At 45.0% G+C, this 23,944-nt stretch overlaps 1 protein-coding gene across 2 annotated transcripts in view; it reads left to right on the top strand.

Annotated features, from left to right (window-relative positions):
* Klhl2 (kelch like family member 2) overlaps positions 1-18,234 on the top strand; it is a 113,450-nt gene extending 95,216 nt beyond the window's left edge. For both annotated transcript variants that reach the window (XM_050138690.1, XM_050138691.1), the window contains 7 exons: positions 4,717-4,834; positions 6,241-6,438; positions 7,309-7,410; positions 9,407-9,535; positions 10,111-10,251; positions 15,144-15,287; positions 17,120-18,234. In XM_050138690.1, the coding sequence (XP_049994647.1) occupies positions 4,717-4,834; positions 6,241-6,438; positions 7,309-7,410; positions 9,407-9,535; positions 10,111-10,251; positions 15,144-15,287; positions 17,120-17,148 (861 nt within the window). In that variant the 3' untranslated portion in view covers positions 17,149-18,234. The remainder of the gene's footprint in view (positions 1-4,716; positions 4,835-6,240; positions 6,439-7,308; positions 7,411-9,406; positions 9,536-10,110; positions 10,252-15,143; positions 15,288-17,119) is intronic.
* Positions 18,235-23,944: the final 5,710 nt, after the last annotated feature.

The following is a 23,944-nucleotide window of genomic DNA, read 5'->3' as shown; positions in this document are numbered from 1 at the left end:
CGCAGGTACCCACAGAGCTCAGAAGATGGCATTAGATTCCCTGGAGGTGGAGTTACTAACCGTTGTGACTTATTCCCCATAGATGCAGCCAGCGCTCTAAACAACTGGCCCATCTCTAGAGCCCCATCGGTTCATCTATAAGTTCCATGACACCACACTCCTAGAAGGGAAGACAATTGGGTTTTGTCCCTTCTGAGTTCCTCTACTTACAGTAGCAAGTGGGAGAAAGAGGGGAATCAGACTAAAGCAAGATTTCTCTGTGGGCAAGATGGTTTATACCTGAAGTCCTGGAATTTTCTTAGATGTACGTTAGGATGGAATATGATCAATAGCTCGGTCAGTTCCTGCTCCTACTCCTTGTTGTATACAGTTTGATGGTTCCATAGACTTTTTCATTTTTTGTTGTGGGGTGCTGCGGGTTGCATTCTGCCACCCAGCTCCCGCCACCGGCTAGCTTTACCCGAAATAACAACACACAAACTGTATTCTTTTAAACACTGCTTGGCCTGTTATATCTAGCCTCTTCTCGGCTAACTCTCGCACCTGGACTAGCCCATTTCTAATAATGTGTGTAGCACCAAGGTGCGCTTACCGGGAAGATTCTGGCCTATGTCCATCCTGGGCCGGAGCTTCATGCATCTGCCTCAGAGAGCAGAGCTATCACATCTGCCTGGGAGAGGGGAGCATGGCATCTCTGAGCTCACTTCCTCTTCCTCCCAGCATTCTGTTCTGTTTACTCCACCCACCTATGTTCTAACCGATAAAATGGGCCAAGGCAGTTTCTTTATTTTTTTAACCAATGACCTTCCTCCATCAATTTTTTTACACTTTTTTATTTTACTTTATGAATATGACTGTTTTGCTTGTATATATGTCTGCATACCACATACATCCCTGTTGCCTGCAGAGACCAGGACTTTGTATCTCCTGGAACTGGAGTTAAAGATGACTGTGAACTGCCGGGTGGCTGCTGGGAACTAAACCCAGGGTTGCTAGAGAGAAGCAAGTGCTCTTACACAGTGAGCCACCTCTCCATCCCCAAGTTACCATTTCAATCATGCTTGTTAGCTTTTCTACATTTTGTGTGTGTGTGTGTGTGTGTGTGTGTGTGTGTGTGTGTGTGTGCAAGAGGACAAGGCGCCAGAGGACGACTTGGGAGTCCATCCTCTCCTTCCCCTGTGTGGGTCCTGGAGGTTGAACTCACAGTCTCAGGCTTGGTGACAAGCACCATTCCCTTCTGAGCCATCTCCACACCCCCACTCAACTTCAGTGCTTCATAAATATTTGATATCTGCGAGGGGACGAGTACAAGCCTTCTTAGCTCACACTCCATCGTTAGCTTCTTCAGCTGTACTGCAGAGAGGCCTTTAGAATAAAGATGAATTCTGCCTCATTTCCAGGCTAACCATGGCACTTGCGCAGAGCTAAGGAGCCTGTGGTAAAATCCTGTCAAGTGTTTTATTATCTCTTTGTGAGGCTTAAGCCACCTATTCCTTTAAGTTTTCTCCTGGGCCTCTTTGGTGTGGCTACCCTTTCCCACTGTTGGATACGTCCAGGTTTGCCATGCGTTTGCTGTTGTCTATGGTGTGCACATGGATTCATGGAGACTCTCTGGTCTTTCTCCTCCTCCAGGTTCCCTCCCTTGCAGTGGGGGGAGCAGCAGACACAGCCGACAGTTCAGGCAGCATTGCTGCTTTGAGTATGCACCTTCTGTGTGCGCTGTCCCTGCTCAGATGTTTGCTTATGCACATGGGTTTTGGAAAAGGCACTTGTGGGAAGTTTTTCTGTGGTACCATTTATCATTTACAGTGGTTATATTCAGGATGTATTTTAAGTAAGTCGGTCGGACTGAAGCAGGATTATATTGTATGCATGCGTGTCTTGTAGTAATGTTATCTTTAGTGAAATCTCTAAGGGTCAAATAGAATAAAGCACAGTAGCGATGCTGAGGAAATGGCCATAGGTTCTGATACAGTACCACAGTAAATGTTTATCTTATGTTACCTCCTGAATAGCGCTCACTAATTGCACATACGACTTTTCAGGTGCACACATTAATTTTGCATTCTAGGTAAATGGAAGGATTGTGTGAAGCATCCTTACATTTGGATACCATAATGAGGAACTATATGCTTTTTAGATTTATTTTTAATTTTTATGTATGTGTTTGTGTGTACACATGTGCATGCCGGTACACATGATGCATGCTCCTGAAGAGAGCACTGGAGTTTGTGGAGATGGAGTCACAGGCAGTGGTGAGCCACCCAGCCTGGGTGCGGGAGCTGAACTCAGTCCTCTTCTAGAGCGGTACCCACTCATAACCACGGAGCCATCTCCAGCCCCACTGCGTATGTTTTGGTACTGTGTGCTTTGTTATCTGTCACCCGCCTCCCCTCGGTAAACAAACATGGATGTGTTTCTGGGTGACGAAAGTCTAAGTGGCCTGTATCCAGGATAATCATTGGAATTTACGTGTCTCCCCACATCTCGCCCTCCTCCGGGGCATCTTTTAACTTTTCCTGTCCTGTCGCTCCTTGCTCCTTGTGTGCTGTGACACACGATGTGGCCTTCAGGGTTAAGAGTCGTTTACAAATAAGTAACGTCCTGTGATCCAAGCAGCCCCTTTGCTGGTCTCAGTACCCGTGCTTCCCGTTGAGCGCTGTCCCTGCTCTCTCATGCATTTCTCCTTTCCTCTTGCCCTTGGAGTACAAATCTCTATTGCAGTTTCTTTCTTGGAGAAGTAAAGTGAAGACGTTCCCGCTGCTCCCTGTAGCAGCATGCGTTCTCTTGTGTGGAATCCTGAGTCAGTTTGAGAACAGTGAAGTCTATTCTCAGTACGCTGATGAGCATGCTCACATATTCCGGGGCTGGAGAGAGGGCTCAGCGGTTAAGAGTGCATACTGCACTTGCAGAGGACCCGAGTTGGGGTCCCAGCACCCTCATCCTCTGGCCCCTGCAGGCAGTGTACTCAGTGCCCACGAACCCACACTCAAACACACACATAGACTCATAATTACAATTAGAAACAAATCTTTAAGATAACTCTATTGTGTTCTGAGGTTTATGTTTGAATTGGGTTTCATTGGATACGTCGTTGAGGATCCTTTCTCTACTATGTGAATGTCCGGTCAAGCTTTGAGGATTGAGCAGACATGTGTGTACAGGGTCGATCTTGATGTGCCAGGCGAGACTGACTTTACACTCTTGTCCCTGCTGGTTTATTGTTTGTTTGTGTGGCCTTTTGGTAGGTAGGGCGTGATGATTTCCTCTAACTCTTCTTATTTATTTGAATTCAGAACTAGAAGCATCAACTGAAATAATTGCCCCATTGGTCTGTGCTAAACTTTAGCACCCTAATGGTTTTTCTGCTCTGCTCTGTAACTAACATGGGCTACTTTTTTTTTTTAACTTGGGGTTTACTGTGAATCTGGAATCATGATTTCTATTGCATTTTTCTATAGTTTTAAGAACAGGTAGGTGATCATGTAGTCACAGTCACAAACCTCCCCTTTGCGTGACCTTCTCCACGTTGGTTTTGTCGTTGCTTGCTTTTAATATTCATCTCTCTTACACGATCTCCTCTTCCCCCGTAGCCCTGCCCATTCTTTATAGTTTTCCATATTAACTGTGACATTGTCCCGATGTGATAGTTTTTATTTCCCATTGCCGGAAAGTTTTTATTTCCCATTGCCGGAAAGTGCCCGTGTGTGTGGCAGAAGACAAAATTCCCATCCATCTTCCAACACCTTTGCTCCAGCTCCTAGGAAGCTTTCACTGGCTCGTGGTCACTCTTCCTTTTCTGGTCCCCAAAAGCAGCTAATGTCATGTAGGGCTTTGCTTGTATCCAGTTGCACATTGGCCTTGAATTCCACCCGGGGTGTTAGTTCCTCAGTGCGATCTGTAAGCTCCTGGCATGTAGCGACTGTGTTCTGTGTAATGCCTAACATAGTTCTAGTCAGCTAGAGATGTGGTTAATCAGCTGTTCTCTTGACCCAAGGATACCCCGCATCCCTCTTGTTGTGTTCTGATGATGGTTTATTTTATAGAATGTCTTTCCTTAATACCCATGATCCCACATTCTCACCTACTCCAGGTCCTCTCTTTTCCCAAACAGTTTCTCCGTCTACGGATGCTTTACAGTTCTTTCTCTCGCTGCCTCGCAGTGCTCTTCCTTCGGTCTCTTCTGGACTGCAGTGGTCCTCCCTCCCATCACTGCCGAGCCACGGTCTGCTTTACAGCAAGCTCCATTACGCCCTGCAGCCTTGCCTCTGTTTTTGCCTTAAATACTACTTTGGCTTGAGTGGCTCGAAGCCTCTTTAAGTGTCCAAAAAGGGCTGGGGAGAACACTGCCTGTCCTTCCAGAGGACCTGAGTTCAATTCCTAGCAACTACATAGTAGCTCATAACCATCTGTAATGAGATCTGGTGCCCTCTTCTGATGTACAGGCACACATGTAGGCAGAATACTATACATAATAAATAATAAAAATCATTTTTTAAAAAAGTTTCCAAAAGTCTATTTTTAAACTAAATACGCCAGATGATAGAACGGCAGTTCTCACACGTCTCCCTTGCTGATGTCGTGTATGTGGTAGCTAGGTAGCCATTTTCCCCCAACTTGTGGTGTCCTTTCCATCCCAGCGTCTCTGTAGAATATGGTCAGTCTCTTGAGTAGGTGATACCATTGGTTCAAGCACTTACTTTTCCTCCCTTTTAGTTGATGGTGGTGGTCGGGGGCCAAGCGCCGAAGGCTATCCGAAGTGTGGAATGCTATGACTTCAAGGAAGAGCGGTGGCACCAGGTGGCAGAGCTGCCTTCCAGGCGGTGCAGAGCTGGTGAGCGCGGGCGTGATGAGCAGCTGGCTGCTTCTGGGTCTTTGAGGGCTCTCGGGGCTTACTTCAGCCATTAGGAAAAGAGTCTATTAGAAAGCCAGACAGGGTGGTCTGTGCCGTTAATCCCCGTTCTCCAGAGGAGGAGGCAGTAAGATGAGGAACGCAAGGTTGTCATAGTGAGTTCACGGCTAGCCTGCACTACCTGAGACCCTGTTGAAATGAAAGAAGACGGTCGTGTAAAGCCTGACCGAACCCCTTCTGTGGTTAGGATAGCAGCTCTTTTTAGTTTTAATTTTTGGAGACAGGGTCTGTGTCTCTGTAGCCCAGGCTGACATTGAACTTGCTGTTCCTCCTGCCTCAGCCTCCCAAGCACCAGGATTTCAGGTGTCTTCCACTGTGCCCGACTGTTGTACTGTCTTCTTCATCTTTAGCCCTTGTTCTGGTTTTCCAGGACAAACTGGCGGAGCTGGCAGTCTGCTGGCTGGTTTCCTAGTTACCTTAATGGAATATCGAGAGAGAAAACTCTAACCTTGGGCCTTTAGTTCTAGGGACCGTCCAGCCAAGCTATACATACACTGCTGCTCCTGTTCTAGCATGTGTTTTACACATGTGTTGTAGTAGAGGCTGTTTGGCCAAAACTACTCCAAAGAAGCAGTTACAAATCCTGAACAAACCCTGAGGCTGAACTATGGCCCATTGTCCTCTTCAGCTGTGAAATGATTTCTAAATCTGTCTGTCTTTTTATCTATCTATCTGTATGTACATATGCATGTGTGTATGTATGTCTTTCCATGACAGCTGCTCCTAGGAAGCACACCCTGTAGGATGCTACATGCCAATATACTCAGTTACTTCATTCTGTAAGAGTGAAGGGTCAGGGCTGTAATCCAGTCAGAGTTCCTGCCTGGCACATATGAGGTCCAGGATATTCTCTCTGTGTGTGTCTCTGTGTCTCTCTATCTCTGTCTCTCTCTCCTCCCTCCTTCTCTCCCCCTCTCCCCCCTCCAACCCTGACCCCCATCGCTGTTTTTTGTCTCTGTCTGTCTATCTCTCTCTCTCTGTGCCTCTTTCTGTCTCTCTGTGCCTTGGCTACTCCTTAGTTTTATTTGTTTACTGGGTGCAAGGCCAGGCAAGCACTTTACCGCCAAGCCACATTCACCGGGACACTGAAATTTCTCGTCTTATCTTACAACAGGCCACGGTAGTGGGCTTCTAGTACTACCTCATGCTGCACTTTGATTTTATGTTTCTTACAAATGATGAGAATTTTTCAAGACCGGTTCGGTATTTAAAGCTGCCAAGTGTTTTGTGTGCTGACAAACACTGTAGACTTTGTTGATCATAGCTTGCTTTTAGGCGGGTGACTGTTGGACAGCATGGTCACCCTGGATTGATGTCTTCCTTTGCAGGGATGGTCTACATGGCCGGGCTTGTCTTCGCTGTCGGTGGTTTCAATGGTTCACTCAGAGTTCGCACAGTCGATTCCTATGACCCCGTGAAAGACCAGTGGACCAGTGTTGCCAACATGAGAGACCGGAGAAGCACGCTGGGAGCAGCTGTGCTCAATGGGTTGTTGTATGCAGTGGGGGGCTTTGACGGCAGCACAGGTAATTCCTCCTCCCCTACAGTGCTGTTAGAATTAGATAACCACACTCACGGAAGAGATGATGGTAAAATTAGCATGTAACTGAGTGTTTGTAGCAGGAATTATGTTCAGACATACTTTATGGTGACATCAAGAATTTTTTTTTTAAAGACCGGTATGGTGAAATTTGGGGGCAAGAGGATTTTAAGTTTGAGAGTAGCCTTGGTTACAGGGTGAGAACTTGTCTCAAAACCTTACATTAAAATTTTCCTTTAATCCCAGCACTTGGGAGGCAGAGGCAGGCAGATCTCTGTGAGTTTGAGACCAGCCTGGTCTACAAGAGCTAGTTCCAGGACAGGCTCCAAAACCACAGAGAAACCCTGTCTCGAAAAACCAAACCAAACAAAAAAAAAATCTTTAAAAGATGTGAGTGAAGGTTGGAGAGATGGTTATGTGGGTCGGAATGTTTGCTGCTCTCTTAGAGGGCCAAAGTTTGGGTCCCAGCACTCAGGGAGCAACTCACAACCCACTCAAATTCCAGCTCTAGGATACCCAGCACCCTCTTCTGGCCTGAGTGGGAACGGCAGCCATGCACACAAATCCATGCATAAATAATTATTTTTATATAGTGCAGATTATATAAATTTTGTTTCTTATGCATTAATGTCCATCACTGTTCCATGTTTTAAAAGCTTATAAGCAGCAACAGCTTGAGTAGAAGCTTCTGTAAGGAAGCCACTCCAATCATGTAATTAGCATGTTCTCCCATTTTCTTCTTTTAATTTTGGCTCAATGTAAAATATCTGACACTGTTTCCCCAAGTGATATTTATACAAAAGAGCAACCGTGTCTTTTTGGAAGAGGAAATGAAAGGTGTTGTGCTTTATCACAGGTTTATCGTCTGTGGAAGCGTACAACATAAAGTCTAACGAGTGGTTCCATGTGGCTCCCATGAACACGAGAAGGAGCAGTGTGGGTGTGGGCGTGGTTGGAGGTAAGTCTGGTAGTTCCCCTAGGTGAACATTTCCAGGTGCTCTGGGCTGCCGGGGTCCAGAGAGTGCTTTATCTGGAGATCTGAGCATGCTTAGAAACGGACAGAGCCCAGTTATATAAACTAAACTATGTAAGCAAGCCCCTTCTGCCCGCTCGCCCGCCCTCCCTCCCGCCCTCCCTCCCTCCCTCCCTCACTCACTCTGTGGTACTTATGTCAACTAATTTTTTTACCTTACTGGAACTTGAACCCAGACACCAGACAAGTATTGGCGAATATTATTTTCAGGTCTGTGACTTTTGTTTATGCTGCATTTGTTTAACTCTGTGAAGCTGTGATTCTTTGCCTGCCTAAAACACCTGACAGCCCTAATAAAGCGCTGAATGGCCAGTAGCGGGTGGGAGAGAGGATAGGCAGAGAGTATAAATAGGGAGAGAAAGGGAGGAGCAAGAGAAAGAGAGGAGGATATCGGGCCAGTCGCCCAGCTGCATAGCAGGCCACGGAGAAAGAAGTAAAGTAAGGTATACAGAAATAGAGAAAGATAAAAGCCCAGAGGCAAAAAGTAGACGGGATAAATTTAAGACAAGACAACCTGGCCAGTAACAAGCAAGCTAAAGCCGGATATTCATAACTAAGATAAGCATCCGTGTGTAGTTTATTTGGGAGCTGGGGTGTAGGACCCAAAGAGCCCAAAGAGTAAAACATTACACAACATTTTGGTGCCCAAAAGTTTACAGAGACTTGCAATAATTTTTTGTTTTTAAGACAGGGTCTCAAGACTAATTTTTTTTTAAGACAGGGTCTCACTCTGTAGCTCTGGCTGCCCTAGAACTCACTATGTAGACCAGGCTGGACTCAAACTCATAGACCAACCTACCTCTGCCTCCAGACTACTAGAATTATTAAAGGTGTGCACCGCCAGTTCCAGCTTTTAAAACTAGTTTTCAGGGGGCTGGAGAGATAGATGTCTTAGCTGTTCAGACCATCTTCTCTTCCAGAGGCCATGAGTTAGGTTCCTAGCACCTACATTAGGCAACTCCCAATGGCCTGTAACTCCAGCTTTAGGGACATCCAGTGCCTCTGTCCTCTGTGGACATCTGCATTCACATGCAAGAGTGTGGTGTGTGTGTGTGTGTGTTCATAATTACTCATGATACAATCAAATTTTTTTTAAAAGGTGACTTTCTTAAAATGTAATTGAAATGTCGTAAGAATTTGCCATTTGACTCATATGTATCTATCATCACAATTAATTTAAGAATAGTTTTAAAGGCCTACTTCCCTTAGCTGTCCCTGCCTCCTGCCACTATGTACATTTCTCTCTTCTAGACAGTTTATATAAATGAAATCATATAGCATATTTATGGCTGGCTTTACTCACTTAGCATGGTATATATTGATACTTCATCCATAATGTAGTGTTACGATTTCATAGCTTTTTCTCGCCAGGTATTTCATTGCATTCTGCATTGCGTTGGGTAGTTTTTTGTTTTTTTAATGTATATGGGTCTTTTGCCCACATGTATACCATGTCCATGCAGTATCCATGGAGACCAGAAGAGGGTGCCAGATTCCCTGGAACTGAAGTTGGAGACGGGTGTGAGCTGCCCTGTGGGTGCTAGGACTGAACATGAATCTTCTAGAAGAGCAGCCAGTGCTCTCAACGGTTGAGCCATCTGTCAGCCCCTCCGCTGCTCCCTCTTGATTTAACTCCCTGCCCACACTTACTAAGATAACTGTTGTTCGTAAGTCATGTATCTAACCTCATGAGTGTACTTCTTGATCTGTCAGTCAGATCAAAGTGCACCCTCCATTCCATATACTCTTGGTAATATGATTTGATCATCCCACCTGCTACTCTTTGGCAAGACTATTTATAGTATATTATACAATTAGGATTACTTTAAGGGGAAGCCCTGTTATCAAAGAGCAAGTTATAATATCTTATGATGAGGAAACTAGGCCATTGATTTGGGTTTCTCTGTGGTTCCGTGTCTAGGTTTGCTCTATGCTGTGGGGGGTTACGATGGAGCGTCACGCCAGTGTCTTAGCACGGTAGAATGCTACAACGCTACGGCAAACGAGTGGACCTACATAGCAGAGATGAGCACCAGACGGAGCGGAGCAGGCAAGTAGCGGCCGGTCAGCAGCTGAGGGGAAATGCCTGGGGGCATCTGTGGGGTTTGAAACCGTCTGTTGCTTTTACTGGTTCTCCTAAGTGCTTTTAAGGGGCAGAGATAAACAGCACGCCTGTGCGCTTCTGCGGGGTGAAAGCTTCCAAGCGCTGAAAGCCCCCTCTGTGCTAGTTACATAATGCCCTTCTGTCGTGCCTTTTAGGTTCTTGGTTTTGGTGTTTATTTGGGAAGTTGTTCAGTAAGCAGGTCTTTTCATGGCCACCTCGTTCAGATCGTATGCTTTTAGAGACTACTGACTGCTTCAGAGGGAGCTGTTTGTGAGAGGGTTTTATTAAAGGGCTTTGTGTCTGTCCCTGCGATTTGACTTTCTTCTCTTAGTAGAATCGCGGTTCTTTCCAAGGTCCTTCCCAGTCCATTCGCCTCCTGCTCTGCAGGGACGAGCTTTTCCGGCAGCGCCCTTCCAATGAGTTAGGAGGTTCATCCCACGTCGTCTGGGCCAGCTGTCCTGTACTGCTGCAAGTTTCTTGGCTCTGTTGCTCTATGTCATTTGCTTGGTTGTGTTTCACAGGTGTTGGCGTCCTAAACAACTTATTATATGCTGTAGGAGGTCACGATGGTCCTTTAGTGCGAAAGAGCGTTGAAGTATATGACCCCACCACCAACGCCTGGAGACAGGTTGCAGATATGAACATGTGCAGAAGAAATGCAGGTAACTGGCAAACCCCAAATCACGCCGTCCATACTGCATTTTTAGGGATGTTTTCCTGGTTTCCCCTGTGTGTTTTCCATTGTTTTTGGCTGATCTCATTCCCTGGTAGACTTAGAGGGTTTCCAGTGCAGGGGCTTATTTAAGAAGCCCTTAAATGTGAATGTCTAGGGCTGGAGCCCAGCTCTGTGGAAGTGAGTGCTTAGGGCTGGAGCCCAGCTTGGTGGATGTAAATGCCTAGGGCTGGAGCCCAGCTCCGTGGATGTGAATGCCTAGGTCTGGAGCCCAGCTCAGTGGATGTGAATGCCTTGGGCTGGAGCCCAGCTCTGTGGAAGTGAATGCCTAGGGCTGGAGCCCAGCTCAGTGGATGTGAATGCCTAGGGTTGGAGCCCAGCTCAGTGGTAGTGAATTCCTAGGGCCTCCTCCCCATTTCCCTCCCCCTCCTCCCACACATTGCCCCCTTCCCCACTCCCCTTCCCCTCCCTCCCCCCCACTCCATTCCCCCTCCTTCTCTAGAATGAAGAGCAGTCCAGATTCCCTGCCCTGCGGGAAGTCCAAGGTCCTCCCACTTCTATCCAGGTCCAGGAGGGTGAGCATACAAACAGGCTAGGCTCCCACAAAGCCAGTTCATGTATTAGGATTGAAACCTAGTGCCATTGTCCTTGGCTTCTTATCAGCCTTTATTGTCCGCCATGTTCAGAAAGTTCGGTTTTATCCCATGCTTATTCAGTCCCAGTCCCGCTGGCCTTGGTGAGCTCCCAATAGATCAATCAGTTCCACTGTCTCAGTGGGTGGGTGCACTCCTCGTCAGACCCTCTTTATTTGACACTTGCATTCATTCATTTCTAGTGTACACCTTTTGAGTGCCGACCACATATCACCTACTAGTGAGTTCAGTTCCTAGTGAACTTGCCCAGTTGGGTAAATATCAACAGCAGGTACGCTACTTGAGCCAGGCGCAATGGTGCATACCTGTAACACCAGCCCTGGGAGCCAGAGGCAAGAGGATCCTGGGTCTCAGCCAGTCTGGACTATGTAACAAGACTTTATAAACAAAGCAAACATTATCTCTATCTGGAGGGAAAGTCTTTTAAAGAGCTTGCTTTGATTTAACATAGTTCAGGATTCATGAAGAAACCCAAAGCCACAACAACAAATAACTTTAAGAATACAGAGGTTTTTGAGGTCAGAGTCCTGCAGCCACGTGTTTCCCGTGGACATTTTGAGGAAAGGGTTTAGCTGCAAGTGTGTTTAACATTGTGTGGACACCACGCTTACATAAGCCAAGCAGTCATAGGCCATTGCCCTATGTGGCCTCTTGATGCAATAAAAAAAAAACCCACAATGGACGTAATCTGTAGGGAACCACTGCCTCCGCCACAGTACACTGATTTACAGTACAGGTGTCTTTGATAAGTAGAAGGATAGTCTTCCTGGAAGAAAAAAAAAAGCTGCAAAATACATGAAACAGTAGCATGGTTGTTTACCGTGAAGTAGCGTGTGCTTGTAACCATGCATGCAGAGTTTTCACAGAAGGCAGTGCTGTGGCCTGTACACCAGCATTACCAGAAACACGTGCGACACCGCCAGGCTAGCTGCCCCAGACTGCAGCCTCTCTAGACGATAGGAATGCCCAGCTCTGCTGTCCTCGCTCGGGATTAGCACTTTCTGTCCATCCGTGGCTGCCCATGACTGTGGTAAAGGATTCCTGGGAGGGAAATGCCAGTCTTCTCCTGCCCTCCCCACAGTCTGAATTCCTGGTGCTTCTCGAGGTTACCGTGCGCCATCGAATTCGGTGGCTAGATGTATTCCCTGAAAATGCTTTTTTTTTTTTTTTTTTTTGGGTTTTCTTTCTAGCCCGAGGAGAACACAAAATTTAGGACAGTAAGGACTGTCAATAGCAGGGCAGAATTTATAATTAACTATTCAGCCGTACACTCTACCCAGTCAGTTGCGTTTGGTAAGATATTAAAAATCTTTGATCGAGAGATACCCTAGAAGCCTTGCGGCACCCACAAGTCTGGGCCTTTGGTAGAGAAAGAGCTTGATTCAGGGCGTAAGGATTCGGCATTAGAAACATTAGGTAACCTTCATTCTGTGTTTCTGATCATCTGAAGCAAGTGTGTAATGAACTCTGTCCAGACTGTCTATACTTAATCTAGGATGAAGGCCTTATTCAGGCACCCCCTTGGGGAAGAAGGGGCTCGCCTGGCAAGGAGGGGGCAGGGCATGTGCTAATTGCCAATGGGGAAAGGTGAGGGCATCACAGAAGTTTGAGTTAGCAAAACTAGTTTACAAGTCATATTTCAAAGTCTTGGTAAACTATATCAAACCTGGACCAAAAAATAAAAAATCCAGGCATGGTAGCACCTACCTGTAAACCCATCCCTGGGGAGACCAAAGCAGGAAATCTTGTGTTCCAGGCTGCACTGCGTGACATAACAACTCCCAGGCTAGCCTGGGCTACACAGGGAGATACTGTCTGAACACCACCAGCAACAAAGACATGGAGAAAGGGAAATTAAGTCATGGAGAGTGGAGGGAGGAGCTGACTGCGGTTACAAGCAGCCTCATAGTGCTTAGAAGACATCTGGAATCAGTTCTCGGTACATGTTTGGTTGAGATAAAGAAAACCAAACAGAACCAAGCTGTCAAGTCCTTTGGGCAAAGTGGTTTGGTTCCCAACTACCTAAAGGACTGGTGTGACTCGGTATATTGGTAAACTTACTATTAGACGAGCTAGCGGGGGTGTGGAAACTGACCTCCACAGTGGGGTGCTCTTTCACCTGGGAGCCCCTCGGAGATCAGTGGAGGACCTGAACTCTCTGGACCGTCCGAGCCTGTTGGGTTTCCTCACCTTTTGTTGTCTGCCTCAGTTCGCGTGGATTTGTGTACATGTGTGGACCTCCAGGAGCTTTGTCTGTGGCGTCTGCTTTTGAGTATTTTGAATTGTTTGAAACAGTGTGAGTCTGATTCTTGTGAAAAGACTAGAATAGTAAAACAGTTGAGTCAGCAAAAGAGAGAAAGGTTCACTCTGTTTTAGTATAGTTTTGAATATACATGTTTGAATAATTACTTTGGAAATGTCAAACATTTATGTGTTTGAGGCTAGGTCTCACTATGGACCAGATAGCCCCAGACTTGATATTCTCTGTCACCCAGGTCCTGGGAGCTCAGGTCTGTGTATGCCACCATGCCCAGCTCTTTACTTAAAAATAATTCCATTGACTTAGCAAAAAGTTTATCTTATGTGTGTGGGTGGTTCGCCTGCATGTACATCTGTACATCACTTGTATGTCTGGTACCTGTGAAGGCCGGAAGAGGGCGTAGGATCCCCTGGAACTGAAGCCACAGACAGTTGTTATCACAGCTGCCATGCAGGTGCTGGGAACTGAACCAGGTCCTCTGGAAGAGCAGCCAGTGCTCTCAACTGCTGAGCCATCCCTCCAGCCCTAAACAAAATTTAGTTGAAATATAGTGTTTACCTCTGAAGTTTTCTTTAAAAAAAGAAAAACTACAGTAAATTATTTTATGAATATTTAAGCATCTAGGTGCTTTTTGTTCCTTGTTTTAAATAACTATTAGTAAGGAAGGATTGGATGAGCATGGTTTTACACATGTGGAGATGTATGCAGCCACTAGATGATGTAGATTAAATTATTTGGGGGCAGTGTTTGAGGTGTGGTGTTCGTCAGACTAAGTAGGTTATGTAAGCCAGGCAAGACGGGCTACACGGCAGCCCCAGCACTCAGGAGGGAGTTACTGTGGCTGAGTCCAGCCTGAGCTACAGGGTGAATTTTTGACCGTTCTGAGTTACAGAGTGAGACCTTCTCTCAAAAAGAAAAGAAGAAGTTTGGGTCTGACAACACAGGCCTACGTAATCCTAGCACGTATGAGACAGAGACAGAATCAGGGATTAAAATCTCATGGCTCCATGATGAGTTCAAGGCACAGTGAAACCCTGTCGCCTCCGAAAGGACCTGTGTGGGGCTAAGAAAAGTGCGTGTGTTTTACATCTATAGTAGAGATCAGTGTTTTAAAAGTTGTCCTAGAAGCTTTTGTGCTTTCACCAGGCCTGACAAAAGTTATTCTAGTATCCAAATAAATAATACTGTCATCCCCTCTTCCTCTTTTTAAAGCCAAGGATTCAGTATGTTGCCCAGGTTGCCCGAGCCTCCAGAGTGCTAGGATTACAGCATAAGGCACCATTGTCTTTTGGCAGTGCTGGAGATTAAACCCAGCACCTCTTGTTCAGAAAGTGCGCTGCCATTGAACTACAACCCAGCTCCCTTTAAAGAAAACAAAATAGCCACCTTCTGGGCAGCCGCTCCCCCACTGAGCTGTACAGCCCCACTCATGTCCGCCTTCTGGGCATAGATACTGTCTTAGAATTCCCTGCAAAGCTGACATTGAGAACCTTTTTACTTTGCGTGCTCTCTCTGTCTCTCTGTCTTTCATTCTCTCTCTCTCTCTCTCTCTCTCTCTATATATATATATATATATATATATATATATATATATGTGTGTGTGTGTGTGTGTGTGTGTGTGTGTGTGTGTGTGTGTGTCTGTCTGTCTGTCTGTCTGTCTGTGTGTCTGTCTGTCTGTCTGTCTGTGTCTGTGTCTCTCTCTCAACGAGGACTGAAATACCTTCGGCTACAGGTGCAGCTGTTGTGCTGACTGAGTGAACTGTCATATCTAAAGCAGTTCCTGCAGTAATGGTGCACAGTAGGAGCTTTGCTCGCATACAGAGTAGGCCTCACATGGCATCTCCCCCAACCCCCCCCCCCCACCTCCTTTTAGGGAGCATCACTCTTATCACCTGAGAGAACGTGGGGATTGTTTGTACTTGCCGGAAAGTTGAAAGTAATTGTTTTCTCTCTGTTAACGTTTTTAAGGTGTTTGCGCAGTTAATGGTCTGTTATATGTTGTCGGAGGAGATGACGGTTCCTGCAACTTGGCCTCCGTAGAGTATTATAATCCCACAACAGATAAATGGACAGTTGTGTCCTCTTGTATGAGCACCGGGAGGAGCTATGCAGGTACGGTTTCCTTCCTTCCTTCTCCTGGTGTGCAGGTGACATCCTAGTGATGGAATGCATCCTCCTGTAAGAGGAAAGTCTTCTGTATCATACACACTGCGTGGACTGACAGTGAAGCACACGCATTCTCTTAATGCAATACTGAGGATATCTAACCCACAGCTTAAGAGTTAATACATTTTAATGACTTAAAACAGTATAAATGGTTGAGAGCAGTTCACTCCGCAGCAAGGCTTTAATTCCTTAACCACGAAGAGCGACTAAGGGGCTAGCAAGAGCGAGCATTCAGTGGGCAAAGGCTCTCCCCAGGCTTGGTAACCTGATGGGTCCCCGGGACATACATGATGGAAGGAACAAAATGACTCCCCCAAGTTGTCTTCCTACCTCCTTACATGTGCTGTGACGCATATGTCCTCTTTGCCCCTAAAAAATAAAATAATTAATTAAAAACAAGTATGCCCATCTGAGTGCACTGCCCAGGAGGCTAGTACAGTGCCTTTCTTTATAAACCATTGGTTGAATTATGTCATTTTTGACCCATTATCTCAATAAGAGAAATTATAATTATCTCTAATATAATGGTGTCTTTACAACTACATATTCTACATTTACTAATTCTGATGATGTTTTAAATGTCAGAATGTAACACAATTACTATAATACTGGAGGGGGGAATTAATTCTTACTCATTAATCATCACTGCTGTTTAATCCATCCTCCAAAATGACACCTCTCAGGAAACTATATAGCAGGATCCCAGAGTAAAGTGATGCAATATTAGGGGGAAAATTTCCAACAACTTCATTGAGTCCTAACTGACATAGACACCCACAGGATCACCACCACGATCAAGAGGATGGACACACACACCCTTCAGCATGTTTTCTGACCCTTCAAGTATTAGGTACAATTTGTTAATTTCTGAGTAAAGCAAATTCTCCCCAATAATAACTTCAAAGGAAAAAAAGTTCAGGGCAAGAAGTCTGATGTGGAATTTATTCCGACCTCAGCAGAGCTTTCCCAGCCCTATGGGTTAAATTGGTAGTGCAAGGGGCAGGAGAGATGACTCGGGGCTAAGAGTGATTGCTGCTTTACAGAGGACCTCCAGGTCCAGGACAGCCCACAGCGTCTCCTAGACTCTCCACAGGCCGTACTCGCACGGGCATAGACACAAACATAATCAGGTGGCGACAGTACAATTCTTTTTTTTTCTTTTTAAAGAAAAGGCTTTATTTAAAAAAAGAAGAAGATGATGATGATGATGAAGTCTGGAGAGATGGTGCAGCTATTAAGAGCACTTGTTGCTTTTGCCTGGGACCCGGGTTCAGTTCCATAGGGTTTCCAATGCTCTGCTCACAGCCACCCCTAACCCAGTACCCAGAGATCCGTGCCTTTCTGACTTCTGAGTTTACCAGGCAGGCATGTGGTACATGCAGGCAAAACACTCATGTACGTAAAATAAAGCAAATGTAATTTTTTAAATTACTACTTTATTTTGTATGCGTGGGTGTTTTGGCTGCATGCGTGTCTGTGCACCACATGCATGCCTGGTGTCTACCCAGGCCGAGAGAGGGCACCAGATCCCCTGGAACACTAGTTACAGATTGCTTTGACCTTCCATGTGGTTGCTGGGAATTGAACCCAGGCCCTATAAACGAGCCGTCAGTGCTCTTAAACCACCGAGCCATCTCTCCAGCCTGAACAAACACAAGGTTTAAACATGGTGCTTGTCGTCTGGGGGAAAGGCACCTTAGCAGTACAGAACCCAGAACTCTCGCAAAGGCCGAGAACGTGTTCTATGACATGTTTTATTTCTGCATTCCCTCGTGCAGGGGTCACAGTTATTGATAAACCATTATGAGCCTGGAGGACGTTTCAGCGTATCTATACATGAGAACCTGCCACCGTTGCCCAGGATTTCTGAAGTGACTGAGCGCCTGGCGCTTCTCCTCCTGTAGCTGCACTTTAAGTCTCAGCAGAAGACGAGACCATCTGCCTCTAGAGGCCTCGGATCCTGAAGATTATTTTTGGTAGAAGCACCGTGTAGGCTTTCTCTGCACCGAGCAGCAGCTGACTGACTTAACAAGAGACCTAGACTACAGTCGCCAAGCTGTGGTTTTCAGACTGTAGTTGCTTTCATAAAAACCAGTTCCTATCAGCCTCGAACGACTACGGATTATTTTGTGAAAGAGCATAAAGTTAACGTGTGTTCTTGCAAAATTAAGTTTTCTCTTTCTTCCTCCTGAACAATCTCTACTGGGAACAGAGAATCTCTGGACAGACTAAAATCTGTGTAAGTATGCAGCATAGTTGGGGGATGAAACTGTCTGCTTTTATAAATATCTTTGATTACATGAATATAATAAATTGTGTGCATATAAATGTGTGTCTATATGCTTTCCTTTAAATATGTTTGAAAAGATGTTTGAAACTTGATTATCTATTTATAATTGGCACAGTACTTTGAATTATGCCAGTACTACATTGTAAAACAGAGTTGTATTTTTTGATATTTAACAATGCTTAACACTTTAAAACGCCACTTCTGAGGAATGAACATGGTGTAACACACTTTAATATGTGTGATGCCAAACTTTTTTAAATAAAATATAAATTATGCTTATTTATTATTTTCTTTAGTTTAATCTTGGTCATGTTTTGGTGTGTGTTTTTAGTTTTTTTTTTTCTTAAAGTAACACCTTTGGCATGAACATACCTGCAGGTTTTTGATGAATATAATGAATGTATGGAATTCAACTGAATTTGCATGGTCTTAAGAATTCTTTCTGTGTGTATAAATTTAGCTGCTATTAACGGAAGAGAAAGGTTTCTGTGAGTAACCATGTGTATTGAGCAGATAGTTTTTCTGAGATCTTCGATTAATCTCTTTAAAGATGACCAACATGTGTCTTTCTTGAATTATCTTTGAATAAAAGTTTGTATATTATTTGTTTCACAATGTCCTTGATTTTAAGCTGTGTGTCTCCTTTGCCTGTTCCTTTTGCAAAACTTGGGTCCTCCAGCTTCTGAAATCTCTATAATTTTTTTCATGTTTTTAACGAAACTGTATTTTTAGTTTTTTTGTTTTGCTTTTGCTAAAGTAACTTGTACTCTAGAAATATTAAAGCAATAACCAGTGCCACTGGGGGCTGTCCTTGGAGAGAAACTGACCTCAGCCATCAGAGTAAATGATTGGTCAGATTTAAACTTTCTATATTTTCTTGCTTTTTATGGTCAATAGCACGCAGATTTAAAAAAAAAAAAGTAGCCTTGATGGAAGGGGGAACCCCCAGTTGAGAAGCAACTGGGACACAGCAGAAAGGGGGCATTGAAAGAAAGTAATAAGATACTGTGGCTACTGGTCAGGAGAGGAATCTAAAAAGTTAACACACTGTTGGCAAGTTACCATCATTAGAAAAGAATCTTGCGTTAAAATTTCTTTGTCATTGATATAAATTGTTCCAATGTAAACAGAACCACATTTCACAGTTGAAGACTCCATTATAAAGGAAGATAGAATTTACTCAGGGTCTGTGTTCACTTGATGAAACACGAGTGTCCACATTAGTGTAGTCTCCTGACAAAGCCATTGTCAGCAAACATGTCAGGGGTCTAATGAAACTGGGACTCAGCCATTTCTCACAGCAGCGTCAAGAGCAGGATACAGACCTCCTTCCTCTTTCCCAGTCAGTTCCTATAGCATGAAGGGAGAAATGGTTCTCTCTCCCCTCACAACACAGAATATTTCCCTGATTACATGCGTGCGGAGTGCCATCCCACACCAGTGGTTCTCCCAAGGCTATTTTCTGGGTAGCCAGGAGTTCAGTTCTACCCTGTCAGGAGACAGTGTCAGATCCCGCAAGGTCCAGGGCTCGGCTCCACCAGCCTCTCCACCCCACTCCAGATGCCATCACTGGCACTGTAGGAGCCTGCTCCCACAAAGTCAGCTAGGGTTCTTGGATTGGGGGTCGTCAAGACTGAGGAAATTTCAGATGAAAGGAACTGAGACAGAAAATACAGGATAGAATCGGGAGGTCTGTCTGGTCATGCCGAAACAGCCAAACAACCCAGAGTTTATTTCAGAACTTGTATATATATACATATATATATATATATATATATATATATATACACACACAAAAGGAGACCATAGCTCAGCACAGATGGTCAGTCTATCTGACAAGACCATTCCTGTCCTTGAGTGAGCAGCCTCCTCTCCAACACGTGTTTGCTGCTCAAAAGCAGCCTTGCTTTCTCTCTTGATGTCCTGAGGTTTGTCACCAACAGTATACTGTCTCCTAGATAATCAGAAGTCTCTCATATCCCTCAAGGTTATTGGGAAAAACAGAGCAGGCAAGCTTGGGCTTTAATGACTTAGAAGTCAGCATGGACTTTGGGTGGAAACTGAGTCACACATGGGCTCCCACATGCTACTTCTTCCCTACCGACTAAAAGCAGACAGCAGTAACACTCCCTTGTGTGACATGCCTTTGCTAGACTAGCTCACAACTTGGGAAGACGTGTTCTAGTTTGCATGACTTTATTCATTTAGTATCTTTAAGGCTGGGTCTCAAACGTAGTCCTGGCCTTCCTGGAACTTGCTATGTAGACTAAGGTGGCTTTAAGCTCCACCTGCCTTTACCTCCCGAGTGCTGGGATTAAAGGCGTGCACCACCACACGAGGCTTGTATTCTGGCTTGGTTTTAGAGATACTGTAAAGTGTGCAGAATAAGAGGCCTGCTGAGGTGAGGGGTGGGGCTCTCTCGTCCTTAGAGCTACCTCTCTCAGCACCGCCTCAACCACTCTAACAGGGCTTGCTTAATAGTTTCCTTCCGCCTCTGGGTGGGACTGGAAAATCCTCCAGTCATTTAGTCTCAGGTGACTGGTGCCTTCCTTAGGTATTCGGGGGGGGGGGCGCCCTAAATCATCTCATTAGCATTGATGGAGGGGAGAGCAAACTGCTCATTGGGTGATCAGAGGGAACACAGGACCTAGTTACAGGCACGGGACCAGTACCAAGTACATTTTGCGTTATGCTTCTAAATTCCCAGTCAACCAAAGTTTTACCTACAGTTTTTAAAGTGTTTCTTAAAATGTAATGTCAGTCTGTTTGGATAGCCGAGATTAACTACTTGGCTTGTCAAACAGATCTTTGTCTTGGCTTTCTAGTTCTTGCTTGCTTGCCAAGGTTTGTCGCTGGATTCCTAACTGGTAGTAGAAGACTTGGGACGTGCCTCCCTCTCTCATTCCAACCTTCATCTTCCCAGTTTGAAATATCTTATAGGTTGTTTTTTGCCTTTCCTGTGACGTGCAGAAGAATTCCCAGCATGTCTCTTAAAAAAAATTAAAAAAAAACTAAAAAAAAGAATATTGTTACCGTTTGACAGTATAAATAGGTGTAATAAATATTGATGTTTTCTTAAAAAAAAAGAGTTCAGAGTTGAGACTGAGAAGATCATAGAGGTTTTTCTAAGAAAGCAGCACACTCTCCCAAGTTAGATGTGGTTCTCACCCCTTAGCAAAGAAACTTCTCTTTCCAGCTGACAGAGAGCCTTCATAAAACCACAACTGATCAAAATGTAGAAAATGAGTTCGTGTGGTTTTCAATCCCACAATCCCAATGGTTTCAACACCTCCCGCAGCTGAAGGTCAGGGATCATTGTGTGTGTGTGGGGGGGAGGACGACAGTGAGAGCCTGAAGAATAGGATGTTTGCTGGAAGGTTATGTCATTTAAAAGTGTCAGAGACACTATACCCACGAAGTCTCATCAGCATGGTTGCCTACACAAGACCTGAACAATGAAGATGGCAACAGGCATGCTACCGTGAGACGGGAAGCTCAGGAGGTCTCATCTTTAGACAAAGAACTATAGGCAACTAAAGACTGTAGAGATCAAGAGAAATAGTCTTCCTTAAAGAAGACCACATCCCCAACTGGTGTGTTATCCTATACCAAGATTTCATCCCTGAAAACATATCCAAGTAACATTATACAGACTGGGTATATTTTTATATGTAGGAATATATAGCAACATTAAAGAAAAAAGGCAGGAACTTGAGAGAGAACGGGGAGCAGGGGTACATGGGAAGGGTTGGAAGGAGGAAAGAGAAGGGGAAGATAATTTGATTATAATTTTAAAAAAATATTTAAAAAGAAAGCAGTCCCAGGCTTGAGTAAAGTTCAAGGCCAGATCAGGGTCCTTGTTTCTCAAGGGAGCTGTGCCGCCTGCTGCCCTTGAATCTGCTTGTTGCCCGAAATCGGAGGTCTGGTGTGTGGACAGTGGCCTGTGTGCTGCCAGCCAACTTGGTTCTTCCCCATTCATTCAGGCTCTGACCCACCCTCTGCTGTGTGTCTCACGGCACTACCCAATCACCTGCTAAGAATGCCTTATTTCAGTTTGCTCTTAAGCAAATGGGTGTCCACTGTGGGCGCTGGGGCCTCGCTTTGGAGCAAAGAATATGCATGAACAGAACCATACTTTAGAGTTGAGTTTCTCAGATTCTAAGCCTAGGCTGCTTTGCGTTTTAAAGGGAAGTCTTCGTGTGGTGAAGCCACAGACACAGAAACGGGTTTGGGACCTTGTACTGTGTGTGCCAGTTATGAGTTTTAAGGCATTTCTTAGGCTTTAGCTCCCAATATTGCAAAAACTAAGAAAATGAGAAGTGTTCTGTCTCAGAGTTTCATAGGATTTGAAAAAAAAGATGCTTATTTTGTACCTGACTCCCTCGATAAGTTGCATTTTTCTGTGCCTAGCCTTTGCTGCAGGGGAATAAATCATGTCTGTCCAGCTGTAAATCTCCATGGTTTAAGATAATAGTTGGACTAGTTCATAGGGATACATGTGGTTCAATTGACAACATATCTTCTGGGGTATAACCCTAAATTTGAATCCATAGCCAATGTTTCCTGAGTATTTTTTGACTTGTGGCTTGATTCTCAGTACTCTATGCCATGCAGGGGCTCTACCTCCCAGCCTACTGAATTTGATAACTGAACATACGTGCCTATCTGTCTACTACAAGCCTGTTCAATCTGAGCCCACAGTTCTTGTCCTTACCGTACTTGAGACACTGCAGGCTTGGGCGGAGGAAAGAGTTGGCCTGCAGTCCAGTGATGGTCACGCTTCAGACAATAGGAAGAAGGAGATCTGGAGCCGGGATAGGTAAACGAAGTGGCTAAACTGGGGTAAGGAGCTACAGTCTTACACCCCAGACCAGCCAATCACTAGAGACTCTGACTGCCTGGTGGCTTGGGAGAGCAGCTCTGGTTACACTTAGTAGCAGAAGGAAGCATTGCTTAGGGAACACCTCAACATTTTCTATGGAACATATCTCACCTGACTCAGGCATCCTAACAGAGCTTGACTTCACAAGGGAGAGGTTCTATTTCTTTTCTTTTGAGGTGATCTCCTTGCTACCCTTCTTTACAAAGAATAAATGTGCTAAAGGTACGGAATACTTAGCCATGAGTACAGGGTACCATTGGACCCATCAGAAACACCCTTCAGTGGAACTTGATTGGGAGATGATATCAGGGTCGATAGGAAGGGGAGGGAGGACTGACAGGTCTGGGCAGGAACAGGGGGACAGTGGCATCCTTCCTTCAGAAACTCTGAGGACAGCTTTCCCACGGTCTGCACCTATATGAACACATTCGCACAGAGGACACATTTGTATGGCAATTGTACTCAAGTAGATGAGAACAGGACCAGTCCAAATGATGCCCTTGTACAAGTTTTTATTACATGTTTGCGGCCGTGTATGCCTTTAATATAGCGCTCAGGTGGCAGAGGCCCAGGTGGTGGATTTCTTCTCCTCAAGGCTGGCCAGAGCTCCAGAATGAGACCCAGCCTTGGAAAGAGGGAAAAAATAAATAAAAGGAAAGAAAAAGAAAAAAGTTGATTTTAAGATAAAACCATGTAATGTAGCACAGTACAACTCTCCTGCTTCAACACCCCACACACTGAAATTACAGGAATGTTGCCACCATGTCTATATTTAGTTAGTTTTGCCTGGGGGTTTGTTATTATTGTGACATAGGGCTTTGAATAGCAGGCTGGCCTTGAGTGTGTTAGGTAGACAAGGCTGATCTTAAATTTCTGAGCCTTCTGTTTCCACTTGCCAAGTGTTAGGGTTACAGGATTGCACCACTGTGGTGAAACATTATTTTAACTAGGTAAAGGTGTGTTACATTTGTTTATGATGCATTTGTTTAAGTAAAGATTGTGCTGTTTCACCTTGCCTGTCTAAGGTACTGGTTTGATCTAATAAAAAGCTGAATGGCCAATAGCTAGGCAGTAGAGGACAGGAGGGACTGGCAGGCAGAGAGAATAAGTAAGAGGAATCTAGGCTCATGAGAAAAGAGAAAGAGATGTTTGGAGCCAGCCAGGCAGGCAGCTGCCCACTTGCCAGACACAGAGTAGGGCATACAGAGTGAAAAAGAGGTAAAAGGCCCCCAGGCAAAAAGCAGATGAAGAGAAACAGGTCAAATTAGGTTATAAGAGTTAGTAACACAAGCAGAAGTGCTTAAGCATTTCATGATTAATAAGTCTCCGTGGCTTGATTTGGGAGCTGGTTGGTGACCCAAAAGAAAGCCTGGTACATACCACCACAATGGATGTGACATTTAAAAAAAAAATAAACTTTCCTTAAGCAAA

Source organism: Alexandromys fortis, unplaced genomic scaffold (genome assembly GCF_014885135.2).
Source record: "Alexandromys fortis isolate MF-2015 unplaced genomic scaffold, M_Fortis_MF-2015_v1.1 scaffold_11, whole genome shotgun sequence".
In the NCBI taxonomy this organism is placed as follows: domain Eukaryota; kingdom Metazoa; phylum Chordata; class Mammalia; order Rodentia; family Cricetidae; genus Alexandromys; species Alexandromys fortis.
This window is presented reverse-complemented; position numbering and strand designations above follow the sequence as displayed.